The sequence below is a fragment of the Triturus cristatus genome, chromosome 5_2 (genome assembly GCF_964204655.1).
Source record: "Triturus cristatus chromosome 5_2, aTriCri1.1, whole genome shotgun sequence".
In the NCBI taxonomy this organism is placed as follows: Eukaryota; Metazoa; Chordata; class Amphibia; order Caudata; family Salamandridae; genus Triturus; species Triturus cristatus.
In genome coordinates this window covers 1,042,030,962-1,042,057,651 of record NC_140588.1, presented here as the reverse complement: position 1 = coordinate 1,042,057,651, position 26,690 = coordinate 1,042,030,962, and the positions used below count along the sequence as shown (strand labels likewise).

At 41.6% G+C, this 26,690-nt stretch overlaps 1 protein-coding gene and 1 non-coding gene across 2 annotated transcripts in view; both read right to left on the bottom strand.

Annotated features, from left to right (window-relative positions):
- Nucleotides 1–853: 853 nt before the first annotated feature.
- The window catches only part of YIPF6 (Yip1 domain family member 6), a 131,244-nt gene continuing 105,407 nt past the window's right edge, over nucleotides 854–26,690 (bottom strand). The window contains exon 7 of the mRNA XM_085608320.1: nucleotides 854–4,601. Coding sequence (XP_085464446.1) covers nucleotides 4,480–4,601 — 122 coding nt within the window. The 3' untranslated portion in view covers nucleotides 854–4,479. The remainder of the gene's footprint in view (nucleotides 4,602–26,690) is intronic.
- Nucleotides 13,826–13,945, bottom strand: LOC146829638 (small nucleolar RNA SNORA54). Its single transcript, XR_014962365.1, has one exon. It is a non-coding gene; the product is annotated as a small nucleolar RNA SNORA54 (small nucleolar RNA).

Here is a 26,690-nt window from a genome sequence, read left to right as displayed (position 1 = left end):
GACTGAAGTAGTAGGCAGAAGAGAACATCCTCTTGGCAAAGGTGTCCAGACTCTTGGATTCCCTATCTGATTGTGTGGTAGAGAAAGATCCAGGAATGACTTTGAACATGGAGGCCTAGATAACCAGGCTTTCGGAGTAGGGTGACGAAAGCAGGATTCCTAGGAGCGAGGCAATGGTAACAGGCAGGGGTACTGCTCAATATTTTCCAGACCCAGTCGGTCGCCTGGGGAATATTCTATTTTAAGGAATCTGAGGCTAGAAGTCTGTATCTAATAGGGGATGAAGTAGAGACTTTCAGAAGTGTTAGTGTGCAACTGTAGTATAAAGAAGGGATTAGGAAAGAGTTGTAAGTAGTACCAAAGACACTGAAGGAAAGAGTACTAAACTTAGTCCATGAAGGCCCAAAAATCATAGCTGAGCAGACTTCTGGTGGCCAGGGTTAGACTAGGAGTTGTAAAGGACAAAATAAAATGCACCTCTTGAGCTGGAGTAAATTATCTCAGAAAATACTGAGTTACCCTCCAACACCCTTTTTCTTCCTCCTCCTCCCCACCCAAAGTAGAGACTGATGAGGCTGAAGGTCACTTTAGGAAGAAAGCTTTCGGCAACTCCGGCTCTTTTAATATGTTGGGTAGCTCCTCTAATTAGCCATTATTTTTAGTGGGCTAGTTTTTAGATTGGCTTGGGCTAAAATTTACGAATCAAGTTTCCACAATAACAATTTAGCTATTCAGGAAAAAAATTTTTTTCAAACTTAGTGACATTCACTTGTACAAAATGTTTTGTGAATAAGGTGATGAATTGTTCAATACACATTCTTGTAAAAATATCAATTGACAGGAGCCATAGAAATTAAAGAAAACTTAAAGAAAACTTTATTTTTGTCATAAATATTCACCTTTAATCGAGAAAATAATTCCCTCACCCTCCCAAATAGAAAAAATATGTACACATTATCGATTTAAAACTAGGTTTATGCAATTCCGTCCTTCAGTTTCGAAATGGATTAAACCCTCTACGATTTGTCCATCAGTAGTACAAGTTACGGCATTTCGTGAGTTCCTAGATTTTAGCCTGTGCAATCTCTCAACAAGATATTCTCCTTAAGTAAACTAGCACAATATATGGACCATAATATGCCATGCAAATGCGAGTTAGAAGACCAGTATTTCTTTCCACTCCATGGACCCCCTTTCCTTGTGGACAGTATACCGAAGTATACCCATCTTCAAAAATCAATGGTATCTATAGGATTCTTCATTATTGATTCGGTTTACATTTTTCTTGGGTTTCATTTATGAAACAATTCAGGCAGTGACATATCCATTGCAGGCACAGTGTTCTAGATAATGGCTGTTAAATACTTTGAAGGATAAGGGCTGTAGAGCGATACTGTTGTCCACATATCTACACAATCAAGGGTGAAGCCTGTTTGCTACTGCTTTCTTTTTCTCTGAAATTATAGATTCCTTCTCGAAAGAAAAAGTACAGGGTGTAATCAATGTATGTGGCTGTCGAGATCTCAAGATTACAGTCTACTTTTTACTTACTTATAAAAACTTGGTTAACTCCCTTCGGTAAAATGTCGCAAGTTAGCAGATGAATTTGAAAAAATTGAATGCTCACCAATTAGTTTTCTCCTGAAACAAACCAGCTCTTCGGGGAAATATTTATTTTGAGTAAACATGACAAATATAATGTCACTGCTGAGTACAACAAATTTACAGTGGAGATTCTGTATGCAGCTGGATTCCTGTCAGTCTCAACAGCGCATTAGTAGTCCCGGAGAAGACTTTCCGAGCAGCCTCCTCACTGCCAATCCCACATCTTTACAAAATGAGCTAACCAGTCTGCCAAGGAAACTCAAATAGTATGTAAAACGTACGAGCTATTCCCCCGCTGGTGAGAAGCAAAGATTGAGGCAATAATTTGAAAAAGTGTGGTCAACACACAAATAAAATCTGTGCGAAACAAGTAAACAAACAGGTGTCGCTTGAGGTGAGCTCTCTAAATCCTACAGAAGACACAAGACTCTGATAAATAGCTGCCCTCAGGGGCACTTTCCTACCCACTCCCCAGTTGAAGGACTGCTGGAGAAGACAACACCGGATGTATATTATGTGGAGGAAGAGACTGGAAGAAAGTGTTGCCATGGCTGTAAAATGCAAAGCAGCCTTAGCACCGAGGACTTTGAAATCTTTTATATGCAATAAATGCATAAAGCCTGTGATAAACACGTGTTCACCTTCAAGACCCCTTCATGTCTATGCCTATTATTTCATGGTTTGTTTTTAGCTAACAAGTCCATATGATGAATATTAATCTTGCTGTCCATCAATACTTCTACTACACTGGTAGTCTGATTTACTCAATTTTCTGATGTACGTGGCAACACTGTTACCCCATCTTCATATTTAACTTTCTAATCATCACTTAAAAAGTCTCAAACCCTTTAAATTTCCATGCAGTTGCTTCCACTTCTCCTCTCTTTGTTGCAGTTTGTTCAATATTCTACTTTGCACTGATGGGTTTAATGGGCGGCTGTGATGCCTGTTCATTTTGCCCTGAAGCCTCTTACTATGTATCTGGCCCTTGGCAACCACTCGTGAATAGGCTATGAGAAACCTTCACTTTGTTCAAAACCCAGGGAGATATTTGAGTGAAATTCAAATAAATAATGATCTCCTTATTATAGCTATCTCTTCTCTTTCTCCCCAGCCAGTTTTGAATCACTGCTCACAGCAGAATGCTTTCTAAATAAACATTTTGCATACCTGGTGTATTTGGAAATGTACGTTGTTAGTTGTGGTGAACTAACTGGCACCTTTGCATTAAAAGCATCGAATCAGACTGTGATGGTAATTCAAAAACTGTAAAGACTCCAGAAAAGCTGAAAGAAGTTATGAGCACTATTAACAATGGGTCACAGTCTCGAAAGAAAGGTGTTCAGTTTAGCACTGAATATGCATAATCTTTAACTTAGTGCTTACTTTCACAGTAGTCTGACTTTGCAGCGCTGTACCTCAATGTGCTACTATTACCCAACTAAATATACCCTAATGTATGAAACCTGAAGGACTGAGTACTGATTAGGGCCATTTGGATCTTAACAAAAGCCTTGCCTATTCCTTTGCAGATATTAATAAAATGACCTAGCAGACTTGCTCAGTGGGAATCGTAATGGACACAGCTTTGTAGCACAGTCAACTGTAGCACTTGCCTTTACTTCTGAGCAGACAGGGGTTACGCGCTTTTACCCAGTACCACAAATGTGTTTAGGTTTTCAGTGAGAGGCTAGAATTCAGAATCACCATTTTGAACATAAAGTGCTGGTTGCATGCCTAATTCAAGTCTGCTTGTGTCTTCAGGGAACAAGAGATTTGCTGCATCTAAATATGTTTTGCAGTTTTTAAGTCTTCCTTTTCCTGTGCGTGTATACCTTAACTTGACTTTACATAACTATTTCACAAAATCTTCTGGGTTAGTATGAGCAGCTTTAGTTTTTGCGAAGAGATGGAGTAAGCCCTACTCTGAACGGTAAATGCAAGCAACTTAACACACTGTGCTGACAGCTAGCCCTGTTACATGTGTGGGATAATTTCCTCTTCAGCCCAACACCCCCAGGAAGGCACTCTTCTGTAAACTGATCGAGATACATTCACCATAAACCTTTCGTCCATCACTTTAAAACAACCACAGCCTTGATATATTTACCTGAAGACATCCGAGTAAGCTATGAATCAGACTCCACATGCAGTTTCTCACCATCAATATTTGGTCTTTACAAGAAGGATCAACTCTTATATGCATTAAAAAAAATAACAAAAAAGGGTTGAAACAAAGGCATCTCAGAAGGAAGCAAAGTTCACCCACAGGCAGTGAGGAATGGAGAATATGTGGGAGACACTGGAAGTGGCAGCAACTGCAAGAATGCACACCCAGGAGCCTGCATGAAACACCACAGACTGAACAGTCCAGGAGGCGAGAGCTCTGAAGCCTGAACTACTCACAGAAATAAGACAATGAAGGCAAAGCATCCAAGGACATTGAGATAATGCTGGGGAGCGAGACACTGCAGCTGTACTTTCCTTGATAACAGAGTGTGACACTGCAAATGTGATTACAATTGGTAGGAGCTAAACAGTGCAGTTCCACTTCCCTTAAAGAGCAAGGAACTGTAAAACGCAAGCTGCACAAGAGAGATATACTGCGGCTGCACTTCGAGTGGAGGTGATTCAGCCTCCGCAAGCTGTGTTTCCATTGGGTAAAAAATAACTCTCAGTATGCTGTACTGCCCTTTTATACACGTTCTGGTGAGACAACTACATTTTTTGTGAGTCTGTAGCGTCCATAGCACTCAGTCTTTTGCGTGTATTGCTTACATTCGTAAACCATGTTGAAAACCCACGACTCAGATTGCAGCTTTCCCATAAATTATTTAATATAGTGCCTTCAGTCCATGTGAGCCCTGGTCCTCACTAAGAGCTCGGCGTGAAGGTCAGAATCATCCAACTAATGACGAAATAGAAGAGAAAGATGGGGTAGACTGCAAGAGCTTTCCGGTTTGGAGGCTGGCTGTCTGCCAAGAACGCTGTGGACGCTGTAACGAAAGGAAAGACAAGAGTTATTACTACAGGCATTTCCATTAGCATGCATGGCTTCAATATAGGTTTTCAAGTTTGCCCTCCCTAGCTCAATATTGAGACTTTGAGATGAAAATTAATTTCAGCTGGGGGCAGTATGTGGTGCACCTTCTCAAAGGCAGGTGAGATTAACAGAACCAGCTTTCGGTTTGAATGCTAGAATGCAAAATTAACAGTCAGCTATATATATTAAAATGTGCTGTTGCTCCTTTTTCAGGTCTCTCTTATGGACAGCTTTTATCAAGGTCTGTTATTAAAGACAATGTGTACAAGGAAACTACTTTTTTCTTTCAACACTCCATGGGATACTAAGGGTCTCATATCATTCTTAACAGACGGAATCTACTCCGTCTGGGGAACGGAGTTAAGTACTCCATCGCCGTGACTGAGTACCGCCTGCCAGATTTAGAAATGTCTGTGGCCTAGCATTCACAAGAACCGTTGTGAAGGTGGTTCCTGTGAATGCACTGGAACTCTGATGTATGGCTCCATCTTTAAGATAGACAGAGTAAGGGGTAGGTCGGAGGCCTGAATTGCGCACCGACTACCGACCGTCAGCACGCACAGTAGCGTTTTGCCCTGACTAGTCCGACTCGGGCCATACACTTTACTAATTTTGGGTCAGTCCCCAGGAGATACACTGCATATTTATGTAAGGTATACAGGGCATGGTTTGCACACAACTCACAAGTCTATCCCTGTTTGAGTAGATTAATTCGAATTAGTCCTGATGAAATGCCATGATCCTTTAGGACAATAATAGGCATGAAACATGTCGACCCTTGACTTATACTAATCAGAGCCAAGATAGACCATTATATCTATCATTAGATCAAACCCACGTTTTTAACCATGACAAAAGGACCCAACAATCAAAATAGTTTTTGGATCATGCTAGTCATTTTTAACACACACCCTCCTCTCATTCTATCCTCACCTGCACACCACATCCAAACCTCACTCCTCACGTCGGCAAAAAAGAAAAGAAGCCTGGCAAAGAGCCCTCCTGAGGAGCCCGCTGGGCATTGCCGCATCCGCCCAATGAGGAGCTGCCCGATGATGAAGCATGACACCTTTCGGGGTGTGTGAGTGCCCTTGTTCCTAATAGGAGCACTTCCCTGGATTTACCACACTAGGATACTTGGATCCCCACAAAGTAACTGCACACTCCTTGTTCTTGTATGGCTTATCATGACAAGGCTAAAATTGCTGTGTCACAACATGTGTGCCTATATGAGCATACATACGTCATAATAGGTGGCCATATAGGCTTTTTTTGTTATTGATTCTGTTCAGTATCTGCAACAAGCAATGGTAAAGCCAAAAGGTTGGTTAATGCCTTTCAAAGTTTGGCCATTGCTTGTTAATGTCCAGTGAGACATTTCACCGGGTCGGATCAACGTTACAATGCTGCTGGAATGCTTTATGGAAAAAGAAAAATTAATGGATGGAATGCTGAACAATGTCAAACATTCACCCCCAGTACAGAGAGGACCGGGCATGGCAGTTCGGGCTGGACTGTTTCCATGAGGAGCAGGGTCAAGACTGATTTGCATATGGCTGGGTCCAAACTGGGGTGGCATAGTGAGCAAAAGAATGTTGGATTAAACCAAGATCTCTTGATTGGGGGTGAGTGGTTGAAAAGTTTCAGCACTCCGTCCATCATCTTGTTGTGTTTGAAATGCTTCATGGGTCAGTCACTATGGAACACCCCACTCAAAATCCAAATTCCATTTTAGTAGGCCAACCTATTACTAAATCACAGAGATGAGGAAAGAACACATTGGTAAAAAGGAGAGATTCGGGTTAAGGTCTAGGAGATAGGTGACTTGTTCAGAATTTAATTGTTACAGCTTTGAGGTTTGTGTACAGCATCTGCCGCCACAGAGGCACAGGTCTTCAAGCCATTATGAAAGTAGTGCACGGCTGAGGGTGACATGACTGCAAAAAATGTGTAACTCAAGCTATGGGGCAGCTTCAAAGCAATCTAACTTGGAACAAAAAATCTGCAGATGACTCAATTAGTGGAAGGTTTATAGTAAAGGTTAAGATGGAGCTCAAAAGACTGACACAAAAACCCACATATCATGAACAAGAAGAAAAAATGCCTCCTCTCTCCCTAAGCAGCACAGCTCTTGATCTCTCTCCGCAGTAATCATGCTTGTTGGTACACTCTTCATTCCAATGAGAGGGATTGTTAAAGAGTGCGCTCTTCCTAAGTGTTGCGTTTCAGCCCATTATAGTCCTAGGCTGACATAAGCAGACCCCTGAAAGATGACTGGGAACACACCCCAGTCACTGAACAGATCACCAGTCACAAGGAAGAATGCACTGCCTTCTCAAAGACCACGCATCTGGACTGGCTGCCAGCACTAAGACAGCAGTAACAGTTCCAGTGAAAGCAGTGCTATTGATGGAACCAACATCAATAAAGTTCTAAATGACTGAAGACAACAAAATGGGACATGGGCTTAGATGAAGCACTCTCAAAATACAGAATGCTAGTACCTAATTACGGAATCACGATCGATAAAAAGCATACATTCTGGCCCATTTCCATAACAGCCAAGGAGGACAAGTAATGACAGACCAGTGCCAATACCAGAGACTTTCGCCAACAGCGTCATGTCCGCTGACAGGAAATAATCCTGGGACAAGGCCAGCGGCCACAGGTGCTGCCATTCCAGCAAAATGCTTTAATTTATACATATTCACCTTGAAGAGACCTCACAAAAGTAAAAGTTCTGCTGGCTAGACAAACCGAAACTAAACTAATATTTGGAAATAGCCACAAAAATATCAACAGAAAAATAAGACAGGTAACAGTCTAAACCTTGAGATAATGAGAAAACAGGTGTTTAAGGTAAACTTACAGCAAAAAACATATATATTAATATTCAGATCGGACTTCGTTAAGGAAATGCAGCGTATAAGAAACGGATTAAGGATAACTACTAACCGGAATCCATACAGTGGATGCTAACTTGTCCAAGATCTTGGGTGCATAGATGGAAAAGGCCTGCTGTCTTGGTGTTTCTTTTTTACACTTTTTTGTCAGCAGTCTGATGGTGCCCTGGCTGTAGGTGTACTAAGGACCATCGGAGTGGTGGGCTGGTCTGCAAGATGAACTGAGATGCTGGTTGTGATAGCTTTGTAAATGATGCAGCTGGTTTTGAACATGGTGCGGGCTGGAACAGGGAGCCAACGGAGTTCAAGCAGGATGAGTGTGATGTTATGATATTTAGTCAGGCCCTTGAGATGAGCTGTGGCATATAAGATGCCGCAAAAGAATGCAGGTGTGGATTCCAGAAGGCCTGTGGATTCTAGAAGGCCACAGAGTAAGGCTTTACCACAAACCAAATGCAAAAGTACCAGGACTTGAACAGCAGTTCTGAAGTCAAATTACTCTCAGCAAATTCCATTCTATTTTCTTCCAGCGAGTCCGCAACTGTGGAAAGACCACATGGGAATCTGGTCTTTGAGTTACGGACGTTTTAGATCAGAACTGCACACAACTTACTAGATCATTACCCTGGAACATCTACAAACAAAGCCGCTAACAGGGAATCTGCTAACTGTATGTGGTATATCTGCATTCTGCGTTTTAATGAGGATATAGAAAAGAACAGATACCAAGCTAGAGAAGTGTAAGTCTACCTTGATTTGGGAGAGAAGAAAGCAAATGCCTTGTGCTGGAAACTTTGCATTCTATTTTCAGTTACTAAGCATCTGTTGTAGAGAAAGTAATCAGTTGCTTCATCTGGAGAAATGGTATCCATAATGCCGATTCACAAGTGGACAAAATCTTGCCAGGCAAATATGGTTTCATACCATACCGCTTGACATAAATATGAAACAATTGAACGTTTTGAAAAAAATGGCACTTGAGGAAAAAGAATATAATGGCAGCAGCAAGACCATACAAGAGATGTAGCAGCTGGATAAAACGAGAAAAATATTTATTGTAACACTCTCCTTTTACATTTGTGATAATGCTAGGATTCTTATTTACTTGTATAATAGGTTAAAGGCACAAAAATAATTATAAAACAAAATCAAATTAAAATATGCTGTTTCAGGCAGGGTCCAACTAATGCAAATAAGCCTTGGCACAGCCCCCAAATTCGACAATCCAGTTCAAGGTTCTAGGTTACATATTATCAGCACAGTAACACAAGCAATCTATTACTACTGCACTACCTTGTACTTTGGAATAGCATAGAACGAATTTCTGGGCTTCAAAAGTACAATACATTACAATAAGTACACCCACTTGGTGCTGTATGTGTAACCGTATCTCTATTGTCAAACTAAGCATTCACTAACTTTCATTGAGAATCGAATTTAAGACGCTGTACCTAGCTCAAAGAATTTCAATGAATGAGAATCTTGTGCTGCTGCTGCCTGCAGGTATGTATTTACAAAGAGGTATTTGGGGTGCACAGGAAGAAATGGTGAAGTGAACAGAGGGGAAGACCAGAGTGTGATTCAAAGTAATTAACAGAAAGATGGGCAACAGCGGTTCTGCTGGTATCTTTCTACCTCCCTCTGGGTAACTCAGAGAACCAACAAAGTCAATGGAGATACTTGGACAGTGGATCTAGTTCATAGAACAAATTGGCAGGAGAATAACTACTGAATTAAAAAGTAGACAAATACACTGCATGAGTGTACTTTCTCTGTTCCGTTTTTTTGGGTTTGTTACGAAGCTTTAAATCCCAAACTTTACAAACTTTTAAACATGTTTGAAAACACAAAGAAAGCAATTTTAAACTAAACAATTTCTGTATTCTCGATAGAAGTGCTGAAATAGAAGTTTTTTCCTCTCAGAATTTCGATTTCAGTATGAATTTTAATATGGAGAATTAGATGGAATTCCTTTAACAAAATCAACTGTTTTTCCCAAGTATCGCTGAGATGGTCTTTCACTGCTTACAGGCACAGCTGTTTTATTAATGTTACCCTACAGTGCTAACAAGCAGGCCTGTGCGGAATTCGTGGAGTTCCGCATAGCAGAAAAAACTCCACAGAGTTCCACAAGTGGCGGCGTGCAGTGCGAACTGCCATTCGTGCTGATCTTCCTGCCGCTTGAGTAAAAATTCTACCCGAGTGGCAGTTTGCCCTCACCAACTGACCACTGTCGAGCAGGGGAAAAGACCTCCGCTGCACCACTACATGGAGCAGAGTTTTCTGCACTCCATGAGATCCGTGGAGTGCAGAAAACTCCACGAACAGAGTGGAGTTCACAGCCCAGGCCTACTAACAAGTTTTTACCTGAACAAAAGACATACTGCATCTTACTCCAAACTAGTCACAATTATGCTTGTTTTGATATTCACTATGTATGTTTTAGTCAGTACATATGTCACTGATGTTGTGCCGCTTCGTAATACAAAATCTATACTAAACAAGAAATAATGTACTACAAAAATGCAACATATCAAGAGCATCAATTGCTAGCATGCAATAAGGTATTATGGGAAAATCTACTGCTGGCTGATTGTTAACCAACTACAGAGCAAAATCTCCTTTCTACAACAGTGATATTTAACCAGTTCAACACTGTTGTTGCATCACAGCTATCTTAGTAACCAGTACCATGGTTACGGTCGCTGGTTACATCTGAGTGTGGGTTCTAGATCTAAGCTAGAACAGTTAAGAGACAAGACATCATGCTGTACAGATGTTCCTGCTTGCTCTGAATAAATCTTCTACAAATCCTTCAACCTGACTGAAGTATCATTACAATTTGGCGATGGAGGATGGGATTACAGAATCATTAACGATTCACATAGCTACATTCCCTTACTTCTTCAATCCTGAAGAATATTTTACCAATTTTGAGCAGTTGGCAGAGCAAGCAGAAGAAGGAACTGCTCAAAAGACTCCAAGAACCTACGATTTACAAACAGATGCGCATTCAAGAAGCCTCTTATTCATTGAATTTCTCCTGGAATCCAAGTTTGTTCGTGATTACTACTTACAAACTTCCACAGAGTGCTTCATTGTTTGTACAAGTTTGGAATTTTAATTTCTGATGCGGACTAGCGGATTGATTTTATCTACACAGAAAACGGCGTTCGTTTTAGAAACTGTAACATTGGTGTTTTGGTAACATTGGTGTTTTTATTGCGGTTACTTACTGAGAAGTGACCGTTGCAGCAGTCCACCTCGACCGCATTTTTCGAGCGGTGGTGACTCCCGAGGACGTTCTACCACCATTGTGCCTACGAGTTCACCAGCTCCAGAAGCATCGCTGCGTAGGACGGAGTCGGAGAGTCCATTCCTGCGTTGTCAACCAGGTTCGAGGAGGTGTGACGTATAAGGAGCCACAAGAAACCTTCCAGGCTTTCATAAGACGTACGCGTCATTACGCGAGATCACGTGAAGTGATCTGTATGTAGCGGCCATTTTGGTTTTGCTTCTCGGTTACTAGGCAACATCGGACCAAGCAATTTTCATAGCACGGCAAGCTCACCATTGGAAAATGGATACTGGAATCAAGCGATTACTCAATCAGAAGTAAGACCGAGTGAAATACAACTCACAAGTTCAAAGTCACTGTTGAGCGGAACTTCCTGTATAAGCTTAATTCCCTTCATTATGGTAACTACGAAACACTCAATAATTTAACTCTGCGGTGATATGCACACCACCCACACCACTCATTATTGTGCATATTTATCATTATTGTGCATATTTTTAGTCAGTGTAACAATGTATACTCCGTTTTAATAGCACATAGTAATATATTTATTACTGGATAATATCTGATCTTAACGTTATTTGATGATATTATTCACACTCTTATATCCTGAATAGAGATAATTCTGTAGATGTATTATTAAAAACTGTAACCATTTTCACTTAGGCGCAATTCTTACAATATTGCCAACATAGATACTACTTTTAGGGATGGCTAGTCAAGGTTATGGCTTAGTTACCCCAGTCCCATTCCTTAAACGTCCTGGTGAACCTGCATTGAAGTGGTTAGACTGGAAAGAATATTTTCTTAATCATATATCTGCCTTAGAAGAAGAGAGTGAGGATGAATTTTCTGCATCTAGAAAAAATAAAATGCTATTGCACAGTTTAGGACCTGAAGGGTCCAGAATTTACAAATGGAGAAAAAAGCGAGCATGGGGGTAATGCGTTTCTTGAGGCCTTAGAAGACCTCGACGCACATTACCAACCCACTGTGTGTGGGGATTAGTAGATACAAGTTTTTTCAGAGGAAAAAACATGAATCAGAACCTTTTGAAGATTATGTGTCTTCTTTGAGGAAATTGTCTATTAATTGTGAATTTGGAGATCTTCAGGATAGTTTCATTCGAGACCAACTTGTCATGCACTCCAACAAATCTGCCCTACAAGAAAAACTATGGGTATGTGGAGACACATCTTTAAATGAAATAATTGCCATAGTAAAAAAAGGGTGAAATGTCAAAAAGATGTGCACAGGTTGCACTTAAAAATAAGGAAGAGAATAATGTAGTTAGCAAAGTCTCTAGTAATGTAAATGAAAGTAAAAAATGTGACAGACGTTATTATAAGGATTTTAATAAGAAAAGCTCTACTTTAAAAAAAAAACTTTCAAGATGACAGACAGCTCACATGTTACAGATGTGGGTACAAAGGCCATAACGCAAATGAAAATTGGTGTCCCGCGTTGAAATCCAGATGTGGTTACTGCGGAATTATGGGGCATTTTACAAAAGCATGTAGAAGAAGAAATAAGAAAGGTAATAAAAAAGTAGTAAGTTGTATTGAAGATAAAAGTGAAGAACATGATGATGAAGGGAACTCCTCTAGTGACATAAATGATGATGATGATAATGTTGTACTAAATGTTAGCAGTACTGGCAGAAAAAAAAACCTGTTTGTGTAGTGAACACAGGAGGTGTCGATCTACAAATTGTACCAGACTCTGGCTCACCTTACACTATCATACAACGTAATGTTTGGGAGAGTAAATTTGCAAATGTTCTTGAATTAAATCTGAAACCTCCTGATATTCAACCAGTAACTTACACAGGTGAGAAAATACCTATGGTGGGTTATGTAGAAGTTAATTTCAAGTTCAAAAACAGAAATGCAATGTGTAAATTATATGTTGCAGAAAAAGGACCATCCGTATTAGGATGGATTGATCAAGGAGAACTTGGGATCATTCTTAACCCAAAAATGGAAAACCAAGTTATCTTGTTAAAGAGACTGATACAAGCTTAGCCAATGAGGTAGTCAAACAATTCCCTAGTGTTTTTTCTGGTAATGTGGGAAAACTGTGTGGGTTTACACACAAGATAATACTCAAAGACAATGCGATCCCAAGTTGCCATAAAGCCAGAAACATTCCCATCAGAATAAAAGAGGGTGTCAAGGCTGAATTGGATATATTACAAAGAAGCATTGAAAATGCAATAGGTCTCGCCTTTGATTAAGTTAAAGCCATTTGCTTTGCTAATGGTATTCTATAGCAAAGCAAATGGCTTTAACTTAATCAAAGGCGAGACCTATTGCATTTTTAATGCTGGTTATTCATGTAAGGCTTTATTTTATCATTGGCTATTTGATCTGAAAGCGATGCTTGTGAATAGTTACTTTCCTTACTACGGATTTTTTGCCCAGTCTTAAGAGTATATTTTTAAGGATTATTTTGCATTAGATTTGTGGTATCTTTCCACACCTGACGTAATGAGACAATGTTCTTACCACATGTACTCATCACAAAGCTCCTTGTATTTTGTTTGAAGCAGGAGCAATGCTGGGCCTGCAGTACATGAATCTCAAGTACTGGACAATACAATAGCTCGGCCGTTAAGAGCCGCGACCACTCGGCTTTGCCAAAGCTTTGCAAACCTGTAACTAGAATTTACTATCTGCCAATTTAACATAACATGTACGAAAAATGCATTAATACAAAGCTTACAAAATGTTGAATTCAAAGTATTTACTCAAAGTGCAATTCGCACAGTAACCGCCCTTTACATTACTAAAAAAAACCTAAAAAGTAGTCTTTACGAAACACTCCACTCTTTTTTCCAAAGCAACGTAATGCCGATTTAAACAATTGTTCTTATAGAAATCTGCAGATCATAGAAAAACTTCCAAATGTCAGGGGGGAAAAAGAATTACTATGAGACTTGTAAATTCTATGTCAAAATTACGGAGGCAAAAATATTAATGTTCCAAATTAAATGGACAAACAAGTACTGTATGTCACGTTATATTTGGGTTTTATCTGGCACTGGAATGGAACCCAACTGCCCAGTAAAATGACAGCAGGTTACGAACAGTGCATAAATGTATATATTTGACAACCGCAGAACAACAACTTAACAGCATCAACACATCCAGACGAGAACGAATCAATGTCGCACCCGAAAAATAAATTTAAAAAGCTTTGTTTTCTACGTTCACTTTTTACAATATGGGTATTGGGATACAACTGCCAGAATTTACATTCAAATTATGGTAAAAGCGAAACTGATATCGCCTATCAGGTGGCGATTTATCGACTTTCCACGTTCAAGTACTGGACAAATAACACTTAAGTAAACTTATCCGGTGTGGCAACACTATTGGGCGTGCCAAGTGCAACAGTTAACCCCTTCGGTGCTCATGACGGAACGGTTCCGTCATGAGCCACGGTTGAGCTGTGCTCATGACGGAACCGTTCCGTCATGACCACGCCCGCGCAAGATTCCGTCAGCACAGCGGCGGAATCTGCGCAGCATGGAAGGGGTTAAATAATCATCGCACATATATAAGGATAAGTACGCACCCACGTTTCCGAGAAAAATTACAATGTAAAAATTCTTACACAATTGTAAATACCACTAATACCCTTTAAAAAGTGCGAATCTTAATTTGGATAAATAAAAATATATAAGGAGGGACTATACGCAGCCTGGGAGGGCCAGTCGCTTAATTTCAGGATGTCTTTCTGTCACTAAGGACGTACATAGGAAAACATAACGCTTAAAGACGTGGGCGGCAAAGCGCACCTACGAGCTCCCTAAATGGGAAGCTAAACATCGCATCTGAAAAATCCGACTTCGCCGAAATTTATTGGGTGCGATAAATACCACTCAAGAACGGCTTTTAGGATGAACATGAGGGTTTGAGGAATACCAAAATCGCATGTGCAAGTAAAAATAAGGTATATTAATTCCGAAAGGCATTTGGAGGTAAGGTTTCTAGTGCCGATATTCATGAGAAAACCTAGAACTGCGACATCAGCAGTAACAGGATTTACTGCACGTACTAACAAATAACAGGGCAGATTACAACGAGGTGTCTAAGAGCTGTGGTGCGGCCAAACACGCGTGCTCAGAAACATTAAGGTGTGGGAGAATGTTGACTGCTGAAACATAACTTCACATAGATAACCAAGAATACATCTGTAACTATGACCAAATAACGTAAAGACCTTGCCGGCATCCTTTCAAACCCCTCTTACCTCGCGGGCCGCAGCTGCCTGCTAGGAAACCTGCGACGCTGGGCCAATCCCAGCGCGGCTTGCGCTGACATAGGAGCTTACAGCAGATGAAGCTCCCGGCAGTGATCTCTTGTATTTTTGGGCCATGTGTTTGAAACACATGGCCCCATAAAGATAAGAAATCTTTTGCGACGACAGTAAGTCAAGCGAGCAAGTCCAACTGGGACGGCTCTAAAATAGAAAAGTGTACGTCACTGGAAGCTCTTTTCCAATGGCTGGCCACCGTTTACCATAAACGGTGACCCCAGCCAATGGAAAAGAGGGGCGGGGCTTAAACCCCGCTGGTGAAAGCTACCCTAAATCATTAAATCTCGCCATGTCTGCGCAGCTTACCCCAGCCAAGACCTTAAAAAGGGATAATAGAGCCTGTAGAAAGTTCAGAGTGGCTTGCTCCGTTAGTCGTAGCGCGCAAACCGGATGGCCGGTTGCGCTTATGCATGGATTTGAGAGATCTCAACAAAAACATTGTTGTAGATAAATTTCCATTACCAAGGATTGATGAATTACTTGCACAATCTAAGGGAATTAATTGGTTTTCAACAATTGATTTAACATCTGCGTACCATCAGATACAGTTACGACAGCAGCCGAAATTTAACAGCCTTTATAACTCCTTTTGGAAGCTATCGCTTCGTGCGCATGCCTTTCGGCCTTGCTTCTGCTGCTGCCGTGTTCCAACGATTAAAGCATAAATTCTTCAAAGGGTTGAAAGGCATAACATATTTTCAGGACGATATATTAATCATGGATCAAGACAGAAAAAGAACATGATGAAAAGTTAAAAAACGTTCTCCACATTTTATCTGAAAAGGGATTAACTGCTGAACTATGCAAATTTGGGATGAAATCTGTCACATACTTAGGACATAGGTATTTCCCCAAAAAAGAGCCTGATTGAGGCTATAAAAAAGCACCAGTACCCAAATCAAAAGACAAGATAAGATAATTCCTTGGCATGGCTGAATTCTACTCAAATTTTTTACAGAACTTTGCTGCAAAGACTTATAATTTAAGACAATTGCTTAAAATTAAACAAGAATTTTTGTGGAACAATGAACTTGAAGAAGATTTTAAGAAAATAAAAAATGACCTTATCTCAGCTTTTCCCCTACAAGCCTTTGACAACCTTGCACAATGTATTACTACAACTGATGTAAGTGGGAAAGGTTTGGGAGCAGTTTTATCTCAAATTAATGAAAGAGGGGAAGAAGTAACAATTGCATTCGCCTCTCGTTCTTTGTCCCCAACAGAAGAAAAATATTCGGTCATAGAAAAAGAAATGTTAGCCACAGTATGGTCAATGGAGAAATTTAGGCAGTTTGTGTGGGGCACTAAATTTATTCTTCGAACAGACCACAAAACACTATTAAAAGTATTAACTTCTTAAGGGTTGTTAAAGGCAACTCCAAGAATTGCAAAAATGAACATAAAACTCTTAGATTTTACTTATGATGTTGAATACCTTCCTGGTAAAAGAAATCAGGTTGCAGACTATCTAAGTAGATCTCCATTACCTCATGAGCCTCTTGAACAAAACGACTGGGATGATTTTAACGTGGCAGCAATATATTACCATACTAATGCAATTTTAAAAGAAGAATTGAACAATGAGTACACACACGATGAAATTTTAAACAAAGCGACAAACTTCATTACTCAAGGATGGCCCATCAAAAATGAATGTCAGGGAGAATTGAGAGCTATGTGGGAATTACAAAATGAACTATCTATTGACAATTCTGGATACATCTGCAGAGGAGTAAGAATTGTTGTTCCCGTATCCTTACGACAGAAAATTTTGGATTTAAACCATGAAGGTCATTTAGGTATCCTTAAACTGAAAGCTAGATTAAAAATGTTATACTGGTGGCCAGGTATGGATAGAAAAAAATAAACATTTGTTAAACAGTGTTCCATCTGTCAAGACTCTGACAAGACCTAACGTGTACTCAAACCTACTCTTGGCACCAGACTACTTCCGGATCATCCTTGGGAAAATCTCAGTATCGATTGGCTAGGTCCCATTGATGAGGAGGATGGCAACCACAAATATGTACTTGTAGTCATTGATGACTACTCAAAATGGCCAGAAATAGAGATCACAGAAAACTTTGACACGAAACAAGTCATCAAATTTTTAGAAAGTGTGTTTTTACGAGAAGGAATTCCTAAGATCATTCTAAGTGACAATGGCTCACAATTCTCTTCTGACAAATTCATGCAGTTTCTGGAAAGGAATGGTATTAAAGGTAAGAAAACCCCCGTCTATAATCCTGCTGGCAAAGGTATTTTGGAAAGGAGTAATAGAGTTATTATGGGCAGCATATAGGCTTCATTGAATGTTGGAAAAAATTGGGAAAAATTACTTTTTAGCACAATTTGGGCATACAGGATTACTCCGACTGGCACTGGCTACAGCCCTTTAGAATTTTACGAGGTAGAGAACCATTTTCCAAAGACAATGTCGCCTGGAACACCATGAAGACTTGTGGTAAATGGTCACCAGCTGTCGTCAGATCCAATTTGAGAAAAATGCATGAAACTAGTAAAGCCAATTTGTATTTGTATTTGTAGGGGGATTTATATAGCGCATATATACCGACAGGTCTCTTAGCGCTGACAGAAGGAGATACACAAAACAGCCCGGCAAAGACAGTCCTGGTGACAGGGATCTTAGGAAGAGTCTCTGAAGAGCAACGTTTTCAATAGCTTACGAAAGGGGAGTAGGCCTGGTTCTTTCCGTAGGGCCTCCAGCAATTGGTTCCAAAGACGTGGCAGGATAACAGAAAAGGCACGTCCGCCTTTGGAAACCAGATTGCTGCGGGGGCAGACTAGCTGGAAAGCATCTGCAGATCGAAGTAGACGTCCTGGAACATACTTAGCCAGGCGATCCCTAATGTAGCTAGGGGCTTGCCCATAAAGAGACTTATGGGCAATGCACAGGGCTTTGAATTTCACGCGTTGTCTAACGGGCAACCAGTGTAGATCTAAGAGCAGAGGTGATGCATGGGCCCTCCTAGGAAGGCTGAAAACCAACCTAGCAGCATCATTCTGCGCCACCTGGAGCCGGTTAGTGAGCTTCTGAGGAAGGCCCAGATAAAGCGCATTCCCATAGTCAAGGCGCGACAAAATTGTAGCCGAGACTATGGATTTCATGGAGGAGGTAGATAGAATAGGGACCAACTTCCTCAGTTGCCTCAAGATACCAGAGCAGGTGCTCAGCACTGAAGAGACTTGATGACTCAGCGAGAGATCTGTGTCGATCTTGATTCCCAAGCTTTTCACAACTGGGGCTGGACAGGGAGGAGTCCCAAGTTCTTTGGGCCAGAACAGGCCACCCCAGGAGTTATTAATGGTTGGGACGACAAGAACCTCCGTTTTATCGGGGTTGATTTTTAAAGAGTTAGCTGTCAATCCAGTTAGTTGTGAATCTTAAGATATTTTGGGCCGTCTCTTGGGCGAGGGCTGAATTGTCAATCCTCAGAATAAGCTGGGTGTCGTCAGCATAATTAAAAATACGACAGTCCAGATTGGATAGAGCGGAGACTAAGGGTTGCAAATAGATATTAAAGAGCAGCGGGGACAACGCAGAGCCCTGTGGTACGCCACATGGGATGACACCTCTCTTGGAGGAGCAATCGCCGAGCGGCACCCTTTATGAGCGGCCAGAGAGAAATGATCTTAGCCAGTCAAGGGCTGTACCCCTGATTCCCAGGTCCATCAGACGGGTCAGCAAGATGGAGTGGCTGACCGTATCGAATGCTGCAGAGAGGTCCAAGAGCACAAGTGCGCTCGGCTCTCTCCTATCAGCATTCAATCTAAGGTCGTCAAGGACGGACAACATGACTAGCTCCGTACTATGATAGGCTCTGAAACCTGCCTGACGTGGGTGCAGCAGCTTAAATGTGTCCAAATACTCAGATTTTTTAGGACATGTTGCTCCATAACTTTGGCCAGAAAGAGCAGTTGTGAAATTGGCCTGTAATTTTTCAAATCAGCCTTGTCGGCTCCTGGCTTCTTCAATAAGGGGATAACTCTGGCCTCCTTCAGGTTAATTGGCACCTGACCAATGGCTAGGGAGTTGTTGAGAAGCGAGAGACTCTGATATTCCAGGATAGGGCGAGCCAGCTGAAAAATCCTAGGAGGACAAGGATCAGCCGGTGAGCCAGATTTAACTTTGTTTGTCAGGAAGGCCAACGCTTCTGCGTCCAGCGGAGGAAAGTGTGCAAGAAACTGCGCTGGTGAGGTTTGGGGTGACACCAGTCCTTGACTTGCAGTGATTGCGGGAGATTTATTAATCTCAAGCAGAATATCCAACACTTTCTGTAGGAAGAAGGACTGTAAGGTATCAACATCGAAAGGTATTAAAGTTGATGACACATCGACCTTTCTGCTAAGTTCTTTTAGGATCTTAAAAGTTTCCTTTTGTTTATTAGGAGCATCAGAGATCCGAGCCTCATAATAATCAGCTTTCCTGGAGATGATAGCTTTCTTATAAAGGACCAGAGCAGCTTTATAGAGGATCAGGTCAGAGGCCTTATATGCTCTTCTCCACTGTCTCTCAACCTTACGCAGGCTCTGTCTGTGTATCCGTAAGGTCTCGTTGAACCAGGGGGCCCCTTTGTTTTTGGGCTTAATTCTTTCCCTGCGTTCTGGTGCTAGATGGTCAATGGCCGAGAGGAGAGTATCATTAAGGGATTGGCTGGCTAGGTCAATATTAGTAAGGCCCTCCTCAGGCCTATGCGGGGGAGATCTCTGAAAGAAGTCGGTAAGGTTGTCCGACTTGATTTTATGCCAACTTCGCACTCTCCTCCACTCTGGGGGTAAACGAGAGGAAGGACAGTCCAAGGGAACCCAGCAAGAGATGAGAAAGTGGTCCGACCAGACACATGGAAGACAGTTTAAGAGTCTGTCTTGCTGGCTAGTTGACCAAACCAGATCAAGGGTATGTCCCTTAGAGTGAGTAGGGCCATTTACCAACTGATGGAATCCTAGGTTGGACATAGTCATGTCCAGTTGACTGGCCTGGGACTCACGGGGACTGTTGTCCCAGTGGAAGTTAAAGTCGCCCACAACCATAAGCTTTTGATATCGCGTACTAAGATCTGATATAATTTCGCAAAAATCATTGCAGAAACCTGGTGAGGCGCCCGGGGGGCGATAGACTGTCAAAAGAACAAAGCAAGAGGAGTCAAGAGTAAACTTGACCCCTAGGATCTCAGAATTGTCCAAGCTTTCTGATAGTATCGTGGTGGCCTTTAGACTGGATTTAAAAAAGGTCGCCACCCCCCCACCTCTTCTATTGTCTTGCCTGTTGTGCCAGAGGGCATCGAAATCTGTTGGCAAGGAAGAGATGAGATCGGGGACTGAAGCTTCCCCCATCCATGTTTCTGTTAAAGACAGAATATCAATATCGCCATCCTGAAGAAGGGTAAAAATTTCTAGACGATGTTTGTGCAAAGATCTAGTGTTCAGGAGGGCTACTGTCAGACCCGGCGGTTTCGCAGGACTGGGTGTAGGATGAACTGGGGGGGCAACAGGATGGACTGGGGTTACAGCGGGGGTCCTAAGGAGGTTTTCAGTTCCCAATATTGACAGGGTAAAGGGTTTGAGAGGGTAGGGAAAGGTGTCAAGAGACAAAAGCTCACTAGATGAGTACTTCAGCGTTGGGCCAGGGTTTATGGCCCCTGGTCCCGGCAGGGCGCGGACGGGCGCAGACGGGCTTGCCTTAGGCAAATTGCGACAAAACACACAATACACATGACATCAAACTAAAGAAAGGTGATTGGGTCAAGGTGAAACCTAGCTCTAAAGTTAAAAAAAGGACAGAGTAAATATTCTGTACCATTACGTGTGGTTAAACCTTATTCCAGGTCTGCTGAATTGAGTGATGGAAAAATTTGGCATTATTACAAGCTGTCCAAATATAGTAATATAAATCACAATGAAATAGCAGGAAAAACTTCTTCATCAATTAATTGGATGTGGGATGAGGTCACAGACACCACAATTGTTAATCAAGACTCTCATTCTCAATCCATCAGGATTGTTCCCAGTATTGATGTCCAATCTTTTGGTAAATCCGTACAATCTTCAAGTAAAACTGGGAAAGTAACACGTTTTGGCAGAGAGACAAGATTACCAATGAAATATGGGAACTATGCTATGTAATAATTTTAAATTCGCACAGAAGGGAATAGAGTGTATAAACTTGTATCACAAAATGTTTCATATATTTATTCTCTTCTTATAACTCTCTTGTACTTTTGTTTACCCTGAATTGTATCTTATTTACATAATTAATTTTTGCATAATACTTTAGTTTGTAGTGATGTATATTAATTCAAGTTGTTGTATTAATTAAAGGAAGGAGATGTTGCATCACAGCTATCTTAGTAACCAGTACCATGGTTACGGTTGCTGGTTACATCTGAGTGTGGGTTCTAGATCTGAGCTAGAACAGTTAGAGACAAGACATCATGCTGTACAGATGTTCCTGCTTGCTCTGAATAAATCTTCTACAAATCCTTCAACCTGACTGAAGTATCATTACAACTGCTTGGAAAAAAAGGTTCAAAGGATGTGAGTTATATATAAAATACAGACACGTGGGAGTAAGACTAGCTGAGGGATTTGTACAAGAACAAAATAGTTACTTACTTACAGGAGTAGTTTTGCAGCTTGAAGAAGTTTCTGGATTCACATGCCGTGCATTATTCCGCCATCTTGTGCTTGGGTTCACAATGGACTCCTTTTAGTTCTTTCTCTCTTTTGTTGTTGCAGGTGTTGTCGACCATTTGGTGCCATGTCACTCCTTGAATGAGGCCAGATGTGCGCCCCATAACACCCTTAGACATGGTCGCCATCTTCGAATTAATTTTTTCTCTTGGATGACCTCTTTGTATGTTTTGTTTCCTCTTATATGCACACTTTAGCTGTCTCTACAACGTCATCTAATTCTGGGGCAAAGAGAGGGTAGCTTGTAAATCCAGGAAATTCTTCAACCTACAAAACTACTTCTACGTGTAAGTTAGCTATCTTGTTCTTCAGAGGGAATCTTTTCTGGCTTCAAATGCTGTTCACTGATTTTGTAGCACTATACTCTTCCCTTGGGAGGGAGGGAAGACCACACTTTGCATTTGAAAACAGGTTTTTTAGTACTTGTTGACTCACCTGATCATCCTTGTTAGCCTGAATGACTACACAGTAGTGCTATGTGAAAGTGTACAAGGTAGACCACGTGAACGCCATGCAGATATCGTTTAAAGACACATTAGCAATGAAGGCAAATGTTGCTCCATTTTTCTCCCAGTGACACTCTTACTATTTGTAGCATGTCTTATTGTCTGTACTGTCCATCTAGCAATGGTACCTTTAGTGACCAGAGAGCCTTAACTTGCTTGTTCAAAAGACATGAAGAATTGGTTCCCCTTTATGGCTGGTTTTGTTTTCTGTAATATATAACTGCCCTCCTAACATCTGCTTTTCTAACTCCTCAGCCTGTTTGTTAGGCTGCTGGAAGAACGCTGGCAAGTGTATTGCTTGGTTTACATGGAAATGCGATAGCACTTTGGGAATAAATTGTGGGTTTGGTCTCATTAACACCATGTCCTTGTGTATTTGTAGGTAAGGTTCCTGCATTGTCGGGACTGTAGTTGACTACAGTAGGAAGGCTGTTTTAAGGGTTAAATGCCTGAGTTTTACATTATGCCTGGATTCAAAGAGTGCCTTCACAATTTGAATCAGCACCATGTGAAGGTTACGCATAGGTATTGGAACTGGCCGTCGGCCACTATTCGCTTTGCTCCTTCTAGGAATTATTTGATGATATGGTGAAGAAGCATGGTGAAGAAGCTTTTCCTATGACTCCCCTTGTATAAGCCACTATGGCTGCCAAGTGTACCTTGAGTGAAGTATATGAAAGTTTCTCATTTAGCAGATGCGTGAGGTAGCAACCTACTGTAGTGTCCTGTGTTCAGCCCTTACTAATTCCTTTCCAGTTACACTAGTGAATGAATCTGTGCCACTTCACAGTGTAACACTTTTTTGTAGTTGGCCTTCAAGCTTCTTAAGTGTTTCCATGGCTCTTGCCGGCAGATCTACGTGGCTAAATTCTATGTTCTAAGGAACCATCCAGCTAAGCTCGGGGTAGCTGGTCTCGGATGGTATACCTGACCTCCCTGAATTGTCAACAAAACTTGGTTTTCTGGCGATCTTATGACACGGACCTGTGCCATATGCACCAGGTCTGAAAAACATGTTTGCCTGGACCATTTAGGTGCTATCAAGACTAGAACCATCTTTGCTTCCGTGCATTTCTATCTCACTAGTGGCATTAACAGTACTGGGTGTAATGCTTAGGCAAGTATCCCTCACCTTTCTATTGCTAAGGCATTCTCTACCGAGCAATGTTGCGGGTACCTGGCTGGATGCAGTGCTTCAGCATTTTGAAGGCTCTTCAGTTGTGAATAGTTCTACCTGAGGTATGATCCACTTCCAAACAATTTTCTCCACCAGTTTTTGCTTTAGCTGGCAACTTTATGAAGTGCTTTTCAGTGTGCCTCTGTGTTTTGTACCCCTGGTAGGTGTATCACCATTAATATAATCCTTCTCTGGACAGCCCACTTCCTTCAGTATTGTGCTATTCTGGACAGAACGTAAGATCGTGTGTCTCCCAAATCCTTCTGTTATTTGAGGCAGGACATAGAGATTGTGTTTTCTGTTTGGATTCAGACTTTCCTTCCCCTCACCTGTTTCTGGAAGGCCTTGCTGTCCAAGAATACAGATTTGAGTCCTAAAACAATTTTGTGTTTCAACTCATCCTTGAGCGCTCTATAGGTCCCCGACGTTTAGCTTTCCAATGTTGACTCCCCACCCAATGTGGGATGCATCTGTTGTGATGGTTAACGAGGGAGTTGGTAGTTTGAATGGTCTGCACACTGTAATGCTGTCTGTGCTCTAGCACAGCATTTACTTGTTTACATGGTCTGTGGCAGAGCCAACTCCCAACTGCCTAGGACCACTGCTGTTGTAGTCACTACTGAAAATTGTCTCATGTGGAGTCTTGCATGAAAACTATGTGAATTCACGAAACTATCATGCCCATCACTTTCACACCGTTCTCACATCAGACGTTGCCCTTCTGGTAGAGGCAAGTATCCTTTGTCAGTTAGTTGGACTCTGTTACAGAGAAGGGCTTGGCTTCCACTGAATTTAGTCTTGCTCTTAGGAAAGACGTATCCCTTTCTGAAATTGGAGAAAATATTTTCTAAAGTAAAACCTCAGTTTGTGGCTTGTCCTGTTCTTATCACTGTTTGTTTATTATTCTGGCACTGTTTGAACGATTTAGTCTTTACCAGCCTTATCATCTAGTTATGGTTAAACTCCGCAGATGTGCCTGTACTGCAGTGAGACATTTCGTGAAAAGCCTTGGAGCAGACTTTATTCCAAAAGGCTGTACCCAGAACTGGCACTGTACCGTGTTCGCAGGAACTTATTGTGTCTTCTATTCATTGGAATGTACATATAGGCATCTTTGAAGTTTATAGTTTTCATATGGTCCCCTTTTTCCAAGAGTGGAATGACCTCCTGCAGTGTTGTCATCTTGAACTTTTGTGACTTTATAGACCTGTACAATGCTCTTAGATCTAAAATGGGCCTAAGTGTCTTGTCCGGTTTTGGTACGAGGAAATAAACAGAGTAGACTCCTTTGTTCTTTTCCTTTGATGGTTCTTGGTCTATTGCCTTTTTGAGTAAGAGATTGTTGACTTATTGCTACAGAAACAGGCTGTTCTTTGTTGCATGCCTACATTCAGGATATGATTGTTGGAAGCCTGTTTAGCAGTTCTATGCAGTAACCAAGTTGAATTAAGTTCAATACCCATGTGCCAGAGGTGAGTTACTTCCATTTCTAGATTAACTTCTCCATTCTCCCTCCTGTGTATGTGTAGGAGGGGCTCCGTTGTTAAGTCACTAGCTAGAGAGTCCGACAGTATCAGGGTGGTTCACATTCCTTTGGCTCTCCCTCAATGTTTATCGTGATGGTGACCAATCCTGCAACTGTGATCATGAACTTGGTGGGCCATTTAGTGGAGTTGAGGAGGCGTGTGTTGTAGGATGCAAACCTCCCCTTGTCAGTGTTCTTTTCCACTGGGTAAATCCTCCGACCCTGGCCCAGAAAAAATCTGTTGCATTGCAATGCCTCCATTGCTTTTGCCAACTTATTTTCTTTTTCATGTGCTGCATCACCACATTATCCACTGTACTTCTGAAGACGCTGTACGCGGTGAAGGGCAAATTTTTTTATTAACTGAAATTTTTGCAGCAATACACACATATCACAGCAAACAGAGCAATAACCAGTGCTACATATAGTCGTGCAGGGAGAACAAATCCCCCAAATAGGGAAAAACAAACCGTAGAACAAGCAGTGTGAAATAAGCATCCAGTCCGTACATGTTGAAGGGCACATTGACCACAGAAGCTTGTACCTCCTACTTAAAACTTGACACTTTTAGCCAAGCGTGTTTCCACATAGTTGTGCTAGTAAATAGCTGTCTGATGGCGTTGTCCACTGCATCGAGTCAGGACTATAGGTAGGTTTTGGCAATGTTCCTACCTTCCGGAATCACAATTTGTGCCCTCTTCTTACATACCTCTGGCAGAGGATGCACAAGGTCCTCAATTTCATTCCACTGCTGGTGAGCATAATGGTTGGCAGTGCACTTGAGTTTGCAATATGCCACTGTCCTGCTGCTGACCTCTCCATCTTTCAGTCAACCATGTCCACTTGTTTGCTCTCTATCAGCATGGGGACTGGTGGCAGGTAAAGTGCCTTTATTTAATTTCTACCCTTGCTGTAACAGCCTTTGCAACAGCTGATTCCATGAAAGCCTCCTGATCCGGGTCCAGGAAACTAAGCAACATGGGTAGTAACAGATTTCTCTTTTGTGATAACAGGATTTTCAGAAGGAAACAGGACTCACCTTGATCCTCCTCTAGTTAGAAGCAAATAGGTGTCTGCTTCCATCCTTGTTAGACTATTGCAGATTAATATGGTCTAGGAGTGGAGGTCTGGATGGATAAGAGTCAACCCCCACGTCGGGCAAGTGACAAAGCTTCTGTCAGTATTCTCTAGCTTCTCCTCCCTGGGAGGATTCCTAATCAACTGGAAACTCCTCAGTCTCTTCTTCCTACTCAAATAATTCCTCCTTTTCCTCCAGTTCTGTTATTGCAGAAGGTTGCAACTCTTCACGGCCTGTTCGCTAACCTTCTTTTCATGGCTTCAGTGGAACTCCGTAGGATTTTACGGGAATTGGTAAACTACCCTTTCCTCAGGGTCTCTATTTAGGGTCCAAGGTGTCACTTCTTCCCTTTGACTTCGAGGTTCTCTTGGTCAATTATCAACCATCTCTAGCTTTGTTTTCAGTGTTTAAACTTCCCTTTTGTGAGGCTCTTACTTTTTTCCTTGTGCTCTCAATCACCTTTCGGTGTCAAGGCCGACCTTCTACAATGTCTTCATCCCTCAACCAGTGGGGCTATTTCG